The sequence below is a fragment of the Centropristis striata genome, chromosome 7 (assembly GCF_030273125.1).
Source record: "Centropristis striata isolate RG_2023a ecotype Rhode Island chromosome 7, C.striata_1.0, whole genome shotgun sequence".
Classification (NCBI taxonomy): domain Eukaryota; kingdom Metazoa; phylum Chordata; class Actinopteri; order Perciformes; family Serranidae; genus Centropristis; species Centropristis striata.
In genome coordinates this window covers 2,484,777-2,499,776 of record NC_081523.1, presented here as the reverse complement: position 1 = coordinate 2,499,776, position 15,000 = coordinate 2,484,777, and the positions used below count along the sequence as shown (strand labels likewise).

The 15,000-nt window shown below is 34.4% G+C and overlaps 1 protein-coding gene across 1 annotated transcript in view; it reads left to right on the top strand.

The window, feature by feature from the left end:
- The window catches only part of wdfy3 (WD repeat and FYVE domain containing 3), a 203,873-nt gene that overhangs the window by 55,927 nt on the left and 132,946 nt on the right, over positions 1-15,000 (top strand). Inside the window, 7 exon segments of the mRNA XM_059336480.1 lie at positions 283-475; positions 4,653-4,839; positions 6,341-6,507; positions 12,800-12,894; positions 12,896-13,051; positions 13,053-13,278; positions 14,595-14,705. Coding sequence (XP_059192463.1) covers positions 283-475; positions 4,653-4,839; positions 6,341-6,507; positions 12,800-12,894; positions 12,896-13,051; positions 13,053-13,278; positions 14,595-14,705 — 1,135 coding nt within the window.

The following is a 15,000-nucleotide window of genomic DNA, read 5'->3' as shown; positions in this document are numbered from 1 at the left end:
TTGTATATTTCACTTATTTTGGGGCTGTAAAAAGTTTCTTCTTAGAAAGCTTTTTCAAGCACACTCAATAATTTGTTGTTGATTCAGCAGGAATTCATTGTTTTTGCATCTTCTCTTATTAATGACACCACTTACAAAACACACATATAAAAACACCTGATAATAAAAGATGGAGGCTTTAGTGTGCAAGCAGCTGTTTTTTTTTCCAGCTGTAGTTTTATCAGATCATCTTCAGGCTGGTAAAGTCATTTTCCTCCTCCTCCTCCTCCTCCTCCTCTCCAGATCCTGGTGAAGCTGTGTACCTTCGTGTCTCCTGCGGAGGAGCTGGCCCAGAAGGACGACCTGCAGCTTCTGTTCAGTGCCATCACCTCCTGGTGTCCTCCTCACAACCTGCCCTGGAGGAGGAGCGCCGGGGAGGTGCTCACCACCATCTCCAGACACGGCCTCAGCGTCAACGTGGTCAAATACATCCACGGTAACAAACACTAACACAGCATGTGGACATGTGGAGGTTTATTAGTGATTTAAACACGTAACGGTGGTCGGACAAACTACACTACTGGTCAAAAGTTTTAGAACACACCAACTTTTCCAGAATTTAATTGAAAATGATGCAGTTTAATGTCTCAGTGTACTCTGAAATTAATGCACATTTGCAACATTTAAAATTTATTGAGCATGATAGTGTTTTGAAAGTAAAAAAAAGATTCAAAATCACATTTTATGTTGGACTAAAGGACTAAAAAAAGACACAAAATGACTAAAAAAAGAAACAAAATGACTAAAAAAAGAAACAAAATGACTTACAAAGACATGAAAAGAATTCAAAAATGAACAAAATAGCCCAAGACTCCATAGAGTTAAGTTGTTAACCCATTTCTTGTTCCCTGAAAAAGGCCTACTTGTATAATTCTGAAATGTACATTATTTTCCAGTTTTGGTTAAGCTTACCTTTTTTTATTTACCTCTGGCAGTTCACCACTTACCTTTGTACCCTTTCAAGCTGTTCATTTGACTTGAACTGCTTGAATTTCAATAAAAAACTGGAAAAATTGGGATGTTCTAAAACTTTTGACCGGTAGTGTATGTGAAGTTATAAAACCACCAAAGATACGCTGAAGATCATAAGAGCTGCGTATTAGCATACACTGTATAAAACAAAAACATAACCTTTTTTTTTCTCACTGTCTGAACTTAAATCAGACTAACTTTTTCCTGTTTTAGGTGATTTAGAATTAACAAAATTATTTCTATTTGATAAATGCCAGAATAATAAGAGAGATAATTTTTGAGAAAATGTTTTATTAATTTCTTCAAAGTCCACAAAGTTCACATTACATGCATTTAGTATGTGGTAGCATTGACTTTAAACTGTATGACTTATTTCTGAGACAATCCCACATCCACTGTCCTGCTGTACATCCTCACTAGCAGAGCAAATCTTTAATTGAAAATACCCCCATCTCCCTAAACTAATGCTCTGTTTACTACTGTTTAAGTAAATATAAAACTACAAAAACAGAGCAGTTTTAGGAAATGATTTTGCCCCTTTTTCTAACTACTAACTGTTGTTTTTTATTAAATGTTCTCTATTTGTCACAGCCGAGTGGAAAAGCTCATAAAAGACCAAAATGTATGTAGCAAAACTTAAATTAGAAAGTTTATCCAAACCACTTCTGAACTTTATCCAACATACATTTAGCCACATGAAAGAGAAGAAAATGTGTGTAAAAACACTGTAACACACATAGAGGAGCTGTAAACTTCAATCTATAGATCTAAAAGAAAGAACATGCAAGAAAAAAACAAAACATCCGTCATGAACCAAAGTTAAACACTCTAAGAATCAAAGCAAAGTTAACATCTGAGTTTGTTTACTGACATTTATAAAGCTCACAAATAATTCAAGACGATTATTTTTGTCATTTTGGCAAATGACACTCTGAGAGTTGCAGTTATGTTATGAAACGTACAGTGATTTATGTCACAGTACAGTTATAACAAAAGTATTCTATAACCCTCTGAACCTCAAGCATTGTGAGGTGTTTTTTTGTGATTTTTTTAAATTTCTGTCACATTTTACTCACTATGACCTTGTTTTTTCACTGTAGTTTATACTGTAAGAGCTGCACCTCTATGGAAACGCCACAATTGTAGCTGGAAGGAGAGCGAACACAAAATGTTAGAAAAACACTGTTTTAATGCCATAAATCATAAAAAAAAAGAAAAAAACTCAACTTAAATGCCTTTTGATTATTGACTTTTACAAAAAATAATCTGTATATACAACATTTTTCGAAGTTCCCAGAGGTGTTATCGATATTATAGAACAAGTTATTGTCTCCACATGCTATACATAAACTATTTTTCCAACCTCTCCCGTCCTCTCCTCTCAGCTCTGTGTAAACACCCTGCAGTTCTGTCTGATTTTCACTGAATATTTGTCATGTGACTGTTGGTCTCTGCTGGGTTATTCATGACTTCCAAGTTGTGTAAAGTCGTGTATAATTTAGTGTATTTTTAAATTATCTGGTTAGTGCAAATGGTTTATTTTTGGTGAAACTTTAAATAACACATGTAGAATAAAGTGATTATAATGAAATATAACTAACTGCTAAAATTTGGTTATTTTTTCCTTATAGAAGAGCTTGATTTTTTATTTATTTATAATTTTTACATACAATAAGAAAATACAACAATAATTTCAGTTTTTACAAGTTTTTGGTTTGTTTGTTGCTATGATAACTCATGAAATTTGATGATTTAAAATGAATTTATTTAAAAGAAAAAGCCTTTCAAACCCATTGAAAACATTTTTAAAAGTCATCTGCACCTCTCAAAGTTATTAGCAAAATGAAATTTACTGAAAGTCAGAGGGCATAAAGATCTTTTTGCAGCATTGTTCATTAGATCAAGATGCAAATAGGGAACAAGACGCACTGAGATGAAACATAAAAGCAGTTACAGTGTCAAAGTAAAGTCCTGTTTTGTCTAGAAATGTTAGAGAACCGTCCAAATCACTCCACAGAGTTTTCATATCTTATTAGAGTATGTGCAGCTGAACAGCATTGAACTGTTGAAAATGAAAAAAAACTGTATCAAAGCTACTTGTTATTTTCCACCTGACGCTTCCTCTTTTTGTAGAACTGTGATGAAAGTGAGCCGAGAGCAAAATGTGCTTAATAATTAAAACAGCTCTGCTGTTCAAATGATCACACAACACTTTGTGTTTGCTCAAATTTCATCATGCAACTTTTCCCTTCAAAGAACTCAAAGAAAAAGGAGAAAACACAGTCTGGTTCAGAGCTGTGAAGGAAATTAAAAATCAATACAACCGCCATGCTTTTATTTTGAAGGCGATTTACGTATGTGTGTGCATGCATACACACCTGCACAGAAATGTTCCACAAAAACACTTTAAATTACTGGTTTACTGCATAACATACATGCTCTATATTGTGTTTGTGGTTTGAATGTATGTTGTGTTTAAAATAACTGTAAAAGTAAGATGATAATTGTAGTTTTTACTATTTATTACTGCTATATTTGACTTATTCCACATTAACACAGTCTTATCATAACGTGTCAGTAGCAGCTCAAAACTATATAATTTACTGCATTTTATAAAGCGATGAAATTGATATTAAGCTGAATTAACTTATTATTGAGTATTGGACTGGCCCTCCACAGCCTTCTTCACTGCAAAAAAGACACAAATTGACCAAAAAATAGACACAAAATTATCAAAAAGACGTATAATGACCAATAAAAAGACACAAATTGACCAAAAAATAGACACAAAATTATCAAAAAGACATATAATGACCAATAAAAAGACACAAATTGACCAAAAAATAGACACAAAATTACCAAAAAGACGTATAATGAGCAATAAAAAAGACACAAGTTGACCATCAATGTTAAGAGACTGCTCATTGTTGGGCTTATTCCTCTGTTTATTATACACTGTAAAAAAGGTCTAAAAACCAGATCAAACAGTAAATCTGAGGGAAATGATCTTGCTGCATGGACAGATAATTTACCTTGACAAGATTTCTTGAATTCAGATCATTAAATCTAGAAATAAGCATGTTGAACACTTAAAATAAGAAATTAACTCTAAAAAAAAGAATAGAACCAGAATAAAACCAGTTAAACCAGAATAAAACTCGTTAAAAACACACAAAACCAGAATAAAACCATTTAAAACCAGAATAAAAACCACAAAAAAACACATAAAACCAGAATAAAACCAGTTAAAACCACATAAAACCAGAATAAAACCACAAAAAAGAATAAAACCACATGAAACCATAATAAAAACATTTAAAACCAGAATAAAACCACATTAAAACCATAATGAAACCACATAAAACCAGAGCAAAACCAGAATAAAACCAAGATATTTCTTAAATTAAGATTATTAAATCCAGAAATAAGCATGTTGAACGCTTAAAATAATAAATTAACTCTTAAAACAAGAAAAATTATCCAACACTTCTAATCTTAAGTTTTTTTTATCCTGGTAAGAAACAAATAATTTTCAGTGCAGTATCTCATGTGGGTAAATGAACCTCATATTTCCGTACTTTGTGTCAAACATGAGTTTCTGTGTGTTGACCCGTTGCTGCTCCTCCTTGTTGCTCCTGCAGAGAAGGAGTGTCTGGGTACGTGTGTCCAGAACATGCAGCAGTCAGACGACCTGTCTCCTCTGGAGATCGTGGAGATGTTCGCTGGTCTCTCCTGCTTCCTCAAAGACTCCAGCGACGTTTCCCAGACGCTGCTGGACGACTTCAGGATGTGCCAGGGTTACGCCTTCCTCTGTGACCTCATGCTCAGGTATGAATTAATGTAGAAAAACATGCAGACATGGTTTTGCATTTCACAATATCTGTCTGATGGAGAGGATGATGGGATGAAATGTTGCTGGAAAGAGATGCCTATTTAAAAAACCCCACTTAGCCACAGATTATATATATCGTCTACTCTGCCTGTTGTCATAATTATCAACACTTCTGACATTTTATTCCTTTGATTGTCTAAATATTCAACTATTTATTTTTATTTATTTACAAGATTAACACTAACTTTATAACTATGTTATGTCAGAACTACTTATTTCTGTATTTAATTGATTTATTGTAATGTCTTAACACTTTTTTCTTGTATGATGCTCAGGATGTTTATTGTGATGTCTCTTACTTCAAATTGTGTCAGGAAATGTTCTGTAAAATTATTAAAATGGTTAAATAAAAAGTTAAAAAAAAAAAACATGCATACACAGGCAAAATAAAAGATATAGATACAGTCAAAAATGATTCGACCACCTTGTTTTCTTCAGTTTCTTTCTCTTTAGTTCAACTAAAGGTTCATTTGTTTGGACAAATATAATGATAACAACAAAAACAGCTGATAAGAGTTTAATTTAAGAGCTGATATCTAGACATTTAACATGGTTTTATTGATAATAACCAAAATCATTATGAATAAAACCATGGAGAATATTTTCAATAAGACAACATGAAATCATCGTTATTTCTGGGATAATAACACTTGTTTTGTCTGTTTACTCTTCATTTAGAAGCCCTAGTTTAACTGTCAAATATGAAACTGGCTCACATAATCTGAGAAAGTAAATATCCACTTTTACAGCTGTAGAAATGTCTAGATATCAGCTGTTAAATTAAACTCTTATTAGCTATTTTTTGTTGCTATCATTATATTTGTCCAAACAAATGAACCTTTAGTTGTACCAGGCATTACAATGAACAAGAAACTGAAGAAAACAATACTGTGCAAAAGCCTGTTTTGATAACGGACGCTTTTATTTTGAAAGGACGAAAAGAGATTCTGTGGATCATTAAACTAACTCAGTGAGATTAAACTGTATATAATATAACGTAAAGGAGTTCAATGTTTTATGTTTTATCCCCTGAAGAGGCATGAGGTTAGTTTTCACAGTAATCAATTAAATGTGTTTTGTGTTTAAATAAGTTCTGGATCAAATTAAACTCAGTAATTCATGCTGAGAGGTTTGATACAGTAAGATAGTTTAGCTCAGATTATTCTTCTTGTATTTCTGTGTGTTTTATAATTTTTATTGCAACTTTCAGTTTGTAAACTGAAGCTTTATCCAACTTAATTCTCAGCTCACACAGTCAGAGATAAAATTTAGATTTAAAAAATACACAGATTGATTAAAATTTCCAAGTGATCGACCAAATTCTTAACGACCATTAATTGATCATCGATCAGTTATTCCCATCACTATCAGTTGCAGCTTCATTCCTCCAGCTTAGTGCCTTATGGACAGGTAAACATGCTCCTTGTGTGTCTCCAGACTGGAACAGGCCAAGGAGGACGAGTCTAAAGATGCTCTGAAGGACCTGGTGAACCTGGTCACCTGTCTGACTACGTACGGAGTGACCGACCTGAAACCTGCCTGTCTGGCCACCGGAGCCCCGTTCCTGCTGCCGGGCTTCGTTCTCCCACAGCCCACTGGGAAAGGTGAGCTTTATTATCTCTATAAGCAGCTGGACCTTACAGTTTAAAGGATATTGATGCACTGGTCGTGTGTTTTGTTTGGGCCTGAAATCTACAAAATGCTTGAGTACAGCATTAATTAGCTGATATAATTCAATGAAAAGATGATCAGTGTCTTTTATTTAGACAAAAACATTTTGTCCCCTGTTCTGTGTAATGACTTGAGACATTGTGTGATGTGTTTTTGTTGAGGTCACTTCCTACAAATTGACATTTTTTGTGAAGATAATTCTCTGACTGATCTGAGTGGAATGTCTTTAATTAAATTAGATTAAAATAAGGCAAACCAACATGGAAGTAACCTATCTTCTATGTTTCTGATTTGCCTTTGATAAGATGTAAATATTTATGTCTACAGTAGGAACCAGTGGGTGAAACAGGGTAGAGAAGCATTAAGAGAAAAATTAACACCAAGACTTTTTTTAATTTGTTTAGAATCAAAATCTATAAAATAGCCAGCTTTATCCTGTAATAATAATTTTTGCCAGTGGTGGAAAAAGTATTCAGATTCCTTACTGCAGTAAAAGTACTAATACCACACTGTTAAATTACTCCACTACAATAAAAGCCCTGCATTCAAAACTTACTGAAGTAAAAGTACAAAAGTATCAGCATCAATAAAAATATTCATTATGCAGAATGGAGCCACTCAGATTGTTTATGTATTCCAAACATGTTAATACATTATTTGTATTGATGCTTTTATGTAAGCAGTGTTTTAATCTTGTAAAGACGGGGCTCATGTAACTTCTTAATATATGTTATGAGGTTTGAAGATATGAGATTTAAAAAAAGTCTAATCACTTTAAATTTATCATATATTTTATGTTAAATCTCGACCTGAAATGTAACTGAAGCTGTCACCTAAATGTAGTGGAGTAAAAAGTATAAGATTTGCCTTGTAGTGGAGTAGAAATAAATAAAAGAAAATGGAAATACTCAAGTAAAGTACAAGTACCTCAAAATTGTACTTAAAACTCAATCAAGAACAATAGAGGATATATTTATAATTTTAATAATAATTATATTTAAGTAAGAAACTCAATCAAGAACAATAAAGAAAAATATGTAAATAATTTAAATAATAATTATTTTTTAAATAAGAATAAGTGATTAAGAAGTAATTAACTCTTCAGATTTCTAATTTTGTCTCTCATAACTTATAAAAAACAGGCTCAATTCTTCCTTTTGGCTTTCACTCATTCATGTATTGACTCAGTTGTCTATTTCTTTATTGTTATTTCTGTCTATGTATTTATTTTAAGTGGAAATTATGCTGTTTTTCTGTCTTTTTTTAGCCGGTTATGTTACATTCTGGCCAGTTATGTTACTTTGACTCTTATGACTTTGTTTTGAGTGAACCTTTTTGTTTTTGCAAAGCAAACATGATGAGATGTGACGGATCTAAAAAACACTTCTAGGAGTGCTGCTGTGTCCGCCTGTCACCTCTGCTTGAATATAGTACTTGAGTAAATGTATTTAGTAACCTTCCACCACTGTTTTTGCCCATTAAAATTATTTGAAATAATGTCCAAATTAAACAGAGAAGGAGGAATAAGGAGAAACTTCAAAGAATTCAAAGACACCCCAAAGCAAAAAACACACAAAACACCAAAACAGCCAGTGAAAACAGTTTTCCTCTGTCTGCTAGTTTTTTCTGCTGAACTTTCCCAGTAGATATTTAGCGTGGAGTGGAGATGTTCTCTGCCACGGCTCGGTGGTTTCCTGATCACAGACTCGCCTCTTAAACCGCCACGATCCCACCAACGTGGTTTTCCCAAAGCGGTGAAACAAGAGAAGAGTTCCATGTGGAGACGTCTCGGCCCTCCGTATCTCCCTCACATCTTAATCCCTGAAATGACTTTGATGCTCGGCTGATTCCAGTCAGCTTAACCTGTTGACAGGCACCATGGCAACCCCCGCCGCCTGTCACCCTGCTGGAGACGAGCGCCTGAAGCTGCTGCATACTAATCAGCTCTCTGAGTCCAGAGACGCTGTAGTGGTTTAGTAGAACGTTTACTGCTGCTGAAGCTGTGAATCCTCCTGTTGGATATTATTAACCCTGAGATCATCCGGAAAAAAAACTCTTGGTACTCTTAAGCACATTAACCCATTTAAGGCGGGAAAACATTACTGCTTTTCTACCATTAAAACCTGTTGGGGTGCTGTTGTGATATTCTACCATTAACGACGGGAAAGAGGATACGTCATTTTGTAGTTTTTGTAGTTTTTTCCACCTATTTTCGGTCTCTTGGCCAATGAAATGCATCAGAATACATGTGGGAGTGTCGCAATGCATCATGGGACTTTTCTAGAACTTTGAAATCATCACCAAAAAAAGACACAAAATGACCAGAAAAAGACACAAAATGATTAAAAAAAGACACAAAATGACTAAATAAAAGACACAAAATGACCAAAAAAAGACACAAAATGACAAAAAAAAGACACAAAATGACCAAAAAAGGACACAAAATGACAAAAAAGGACACAAAAAGACACAAAATGACTAAAAAAAGATGCAAAATGACTAAAAAAGATGCAAAATGACTAAAAAAAGGACACAAAAAGACACAAAATGACCAAAAAAGAAACAAAATGACAAAAAAAAGACACAAAAAGACACAAAATGACTAAAAAAAGATGCAAAATGACTAAAAAAAGACACAAAATGACCAAAAACGACACAAAATGACTAAAGAAAGATGCAAAAGGACACAAAAAGACACAAAATGACAAAAAAAAGACACAAAATGACCAAGAACGACACAAAATGACTAAAGAAAGACACAAAATAAGAATACACGTGGGAGTGTTGCAATGCAACATGGGACTTTTCCAGAACTTTGAAATCATCACCAAAAACAGACATAAAATGAAATGTTAAAAAAATATTTTATTCCCAGCCTTATGATAACAAAATATTTGTTTCTTTTTTACTAATTAAGGATCTTCATTTAGCAATTTTAATTTGGTTTGCAATAAAAAATGAATGATAATTATATATATATATATATATATATATATATATGGGTGCATTGTGGACAATTATAATTATTATGAGTAATTGTATTAGCTTGTTAGCTTTAGCTAAAGCTATCAGCTTTTGTGTTTTTCTCTCTTTTTTTGGCCGGTTTTGTGACATTCTGGCTTTGACTATCAAGACTTTGTTTTGAGTGAACCTTTTTGTTTTTGGAAAGCAAACATGATGAGATGTGACAGATTTAAAAAACACTTCTAGGAGCGCCGCCGTGTCCGCCGTCACCTCTAAACCCCCCCCCCAGGGGTAAAACACTGCTGCCAACTTCCTGTCTAAAGCAAAAAAAAAACCACACGAAATGTCAGTTTTCTAACCTCTAACACCACACACACACACACACGCACACACACACACACACACACACACACACAGACACACACACACACACACACACCCACCACCAGTAAACTCGTGTGTTTACCGAGCTAACGACCGCTCCAGCTGTGCGCTGACTCATTACCAGCAGCCGGCGCCGTGCGAAGCTCCGTTTACACGCCTAATTAACCGCCACATTCACTTATCGGCGGTGTGTGTTTTGGTGTGTGTTCTGGTGTGTGTTTTGGTGTGTGTTCTGGTGTGTTTTGGTGTGTGTTTTGGTGTGTGTGGGGACACGTGTCAGTGTCATTTCCTGCGTGTGTGAGTCAGAGTTTAGTGGTTTTATGTTTTACACTCGGAGCTGAAACGGAGGTCAGATTAAATGTGAAGTTTCACTTGATGCTCTTGTATTTCTTTTGTTTTCCATCTTTCTATTTCGACACCATATAAGGATTTTCTCCTTTAATGTTTTATTATTTTAGTGCCAAATTGACAAGTCAGACTGCAAACATTCATTATAAAACAACATCAACATATGAAAAACATAAGGGAATATGTTGAGATCTCATGAAGAGGTGAAAAAACATTTAATATTTTTATTTTCATCATTTCAGAAGAAATTTATTTTAAATGTTCAGCAACTGACTGATACTGAGCATTCAGTAATGATGTTTCTTTATTTTTCTTTATTTTCTATTTTCTCAGTTTTCTTTTTCTACAGTAGGTTAACAATGTAATACAGTTATTTTTATAATAAATCAGCCTTCTCAGTACCTTTTGTGTAGTCATATTGTTCTGAACTCAATCAAGAACAATAAAGATAATATGTAAATAGTTTAAATAATAATTATTTTTAGATAAGAAACTCAATCAAGAACAATAAAGAGGATAAATAAATAAGTTGAATAATTATTACATATAAGGATTTTCTCCTTTAATGCTTTATTATTTTAGTGCTAAACTGACAAGTCAAACTGCAAACACTCATTACAAAACAACATCAATATATTAAAAACATGAGGGAATATGTTGAAATCTTATGAAAAGGTGAAAAAACATTTAATGTTTTTTATTTTCGTCACAACGGAAAAATTGAAGGAGCAATTTCTTGCTTAAAAATCTCCTTTATGTGATGTGATTATACTGTTTTTTTAAATCCTTACTTTTAAAAAAGACCTTATGATTAGACTTCAAGACCAGAGCCTTATTAATTTATTAGTCAGCTGATTAAAAAAATTATAATATAATATGTTAATTGAATTGAATTATTGAGTTTCTTATTCTAATATCATGTTAAATATTCTTTAAATTATTAATATAAGAAATCAGCCTTCTTAGTACCTTTGTCTCATAATATTTTTCTGTTTTCATGTTGGTAATATTCTGTATCAGTCTCAAAAATCCCAAATCTGTCGGTCTTCACTAAAAGCACATTAGTCAACCAAGAGCATGAATGAATGATTTTAATAATTAGTGATAAACAGGGCAGCTTCAATCACAGCTTTGTTTAGTGTTGATCCAGATGAATCCTCTGCTGGTGGTGGATCTCCGTCCTGCTGCCCCGTTAATGTAAAATAGAGCAACTTTGTGTCAGGTTAAAGCCTGAAACTGTGGTTTAGGTTTCCTTTCAACAAATACTGGACTAAATCCTGTGAGAAGCTGTAAAAGGATCCAAGACCTGGTCTATCAGAGTTTCTGTTCTCAGTCTCAGCCCTTCACCTTTCATCATTCACCTTCCAGCCTTTTTATTTATTATTTTGTGTCCCACCTTATGTCACACTGGGAGTGGTCTCATATTTCTGACTGTCACTGTAGAAAAGAAGCTTTAGAGGCCAAGAACCAGTTCAGAGCTGCTGGATCTCAGCCAGCAGGGTCACATGGAAATGTCTCCAGACTCCATCTGTCACTGTTACTGTTCCATCTCTCACTTCATAATCAGCTTCTTTATACTTAATGCATACACAGAACTATACAGTGAGACATGCATTTCTCAAGTTTATAATAATAATAATCATAATAATAATAATAATATTAATAAGAAGAAGAAATAGAAGTAGAAGAATAGAAGAAGAAGAAATAGAAGAAGAAGAAGAAGAAATAGAAGAAGAAATAGAAGTAGAAGAAATAGAAGAAGAAGAAGAAATAGAAGTAGAAGTAGGAGAAGAAATAGAAGAAGTAGAAGAAGAAGAAGAAATAGAAGAAGAAGAAGAAATAGAAATAGAAGAAGAAGAAATAGAAATAGAAGAAGAAGAAGAAATAGAAGAAGAAGAAATAGAAGAAGAAGAAATAGAAGTAGTAGAAGAAGAAGAAATAGAAATAGAAGAAGAAGAAGAAATAGAAGAAGAAGAAATAGAAGAAGAAGAAATAGAAGAAGAAGAAATAGAAGTAGAAGTAGGAGAAGAAATAGAAGAAGTAGAAGAAGAAGAAGAAATAGAAGAAGAAGAAGAAGAAATAGAAGAAGAAGAAATAGAAGAACTAAAAGAAGAAGAAATAGAAGAAGAAATAGAAATAGAAGAAGAAGAAGAATTAGAAGAAGAAGAAGAAATAGAAGTAGAAGAAGAAGAAATAGAAGAAGAGAAGAAAATACAAGCAATAAGAAATAAACTTTACCTTTATAAACTTTAGCACCTTTATATTTATATATATATATATATATATATATATAATATAATGCAGATAACAGTGCTTGGGGTGATATAGAAATGATGTAACATCTATTTAATTTATGTTTATTTTAATGGTCAGCAACTGACTGATATTGAGCATTCAGTAATGATATTTCTTTTTCCTTATTTTCTATTTCCTCAGTTTTCTTTTTACAGTTGTTGGTTATTAACATAATCTAATCTGATGTTTTAATCTCTCCTCCTCCTCCTCCTCCTCCTCCTCCTCCTCCTGCAGGCCGTACGGTGCGTAACCTGCAGGCCTTCTCGGTGCTGCAGAACGCCTTCCTGCGTGCTAAAACCAGCCGTCTGGCGTCCATGCTGCTGGACGCCCATCGGGAACATCTACTCTGCGGAGCCGGCCAACTACTTCGTCCTGGAGTCGCAGCACACGCTGTCCCAGTTTGCGGAGCGCGTGGCCAAGCTGCCCGAGGCCCAGAACAAGTACTTTGAGCTGCTGGAGTTCGTGGTGTTCAGCCTGAACTACGTCCCCCTGTAAGGAGCTGTTCAGCGTCAGCGTGCTGCTCAAGTCCAGCACGTCTCACGCCTGCAGCATCACCGCCGTCCGCACGCTGCTCAAGCTGGCCAGGCACGACGCCGTCTTCAGCGACGTGCTGCGGGAGGTGGGCCTGCTGGAGGTGCTGGTCAACCTGCTGCACAAGTACGCTGCCTTGCTCAAAGACCCCGCCACGCAGCAGCCACACAACAACGACACAGGTGAGGCGTTTATTGTCATTTACTGAGCAGAACAGACTGTAAAAGGGCTCAGGTTTATTGGTTACTTATCCTAAAGCAGGGGTCTCAAACTCACGGCCCGCGGGCCAATCTTGGCCCTTGTGATGATATTTTGTGGCCCCCACCTTGATATGAAAGTTTAATGTGAGTTTTATATGAATGGCACTTTACCGTGTTGTGTGTGGAAGGTCCCTTTAATTACTGTTTTTGGTAATTTTGTGTCTTTTTTTTTTTATAATTTAGTGTTTTTAAAGAACATAATTTTGTGTCATTTTTTGGTAATTTTGTGTCTTTTTTTTTTGTGTCTTCTTTTGTGATTCTATTTTTTTTTTTAAATAATTCTGTGTCTTTTTTTGGGAATTGTATGTCTTTTTTAAATAATTTTTTGTCTTTTTTTTTTAGTAATTTTGTGTCTTTTTTTGAAAATAATTTTGTGTCTTTTTTTGGTAAATGTGTGTCTTTTTTTTGGTCATTTTGTGTTTTTAAAATAATTTTGTGTCTTTTTTAAATAATTGTGGCTCTTTTTGGTAATTTTGTGTCTTTAAGTAATTTTGTGTCTTTTTTTGGTAATTTAGTGTCTTTTTTCAAATAATTTTGTGTCTTTTTTAGTGTCTTTTTTTGTAATTTTGTGTCTTTTGTAAGTAATTTAGTTTTTTTCTGTCATTTTGTGTCTTTTTTGGTCATTTTGTGTCTTTTTTAAGTAATTTAGTTTTTTTTCTGTCATTTTGTGTCTTTTTTTTAGTAATTTTGTGTCCTTTTTTTTGTCATTTTCTGTCTTTCTTTAAATAATTTTGTGTCTTTTTTTTGGTCATTCTGGTACTGCCTCCAGCGGCCCCCAGGTAATTTAAGTTTGAGACCCCTGTCCTAAAGGGAGCTATTTTCAGAACAGGAACTTGAATCACATGCTGTAGCAGCAACAAGACAACTTAGTGATCCAAACTAAATGAAAGTGTTGCTAAATACAAGGAATATCCTAATAACTGCATAGTTTAAAACTTATAAATCACTCAAATCAAATTAGTTAAAATTGGACTTCTACATCCATAAACAAACCACGTGGAAAAAATGTAAACATCCCTAATACAAAATAAAAAATGTCAAAAAGCAGAAGTGCATGCTTGACCTGAAACGCTCTGAGCTGAATCAGGAGAAACAAAAACTCTTTATGGACCAAAAAATATGCTTCAAATACAAAAAAACATAATTGTGTTTTCTTATTGTGTTATTTCCGCATGATAAAACACACACTCTTTAATTTATTGTGTGAGCGTGTCCTGACCTCTCCCCTCGATCTGCAGCTGACTGTAAGAACAACAGCGTGGCCGAGGAGCAGAAGCAGCTGGCCTGGATCGTCATGGAGACGCTGACGGTGCTGCTGCAGGGATCCAACACCACCAACACCAACGCAGGTACACACACTATATACACACTATACACACACACACACACCACCAACACCAACGCAGGTACACACACACACACACACACACACACTATATACACACACACACACCACCAACACCAACGCAGGTACACACACACACACACACACACACACACACACACCACCAACACCAACGCAGGTACACACACACACACACACACACACACACTATATACACACACCACCAACACCAACGCAGGTACACACACACACACACACACACACACTATATACACACTATACACACTATACACACACAC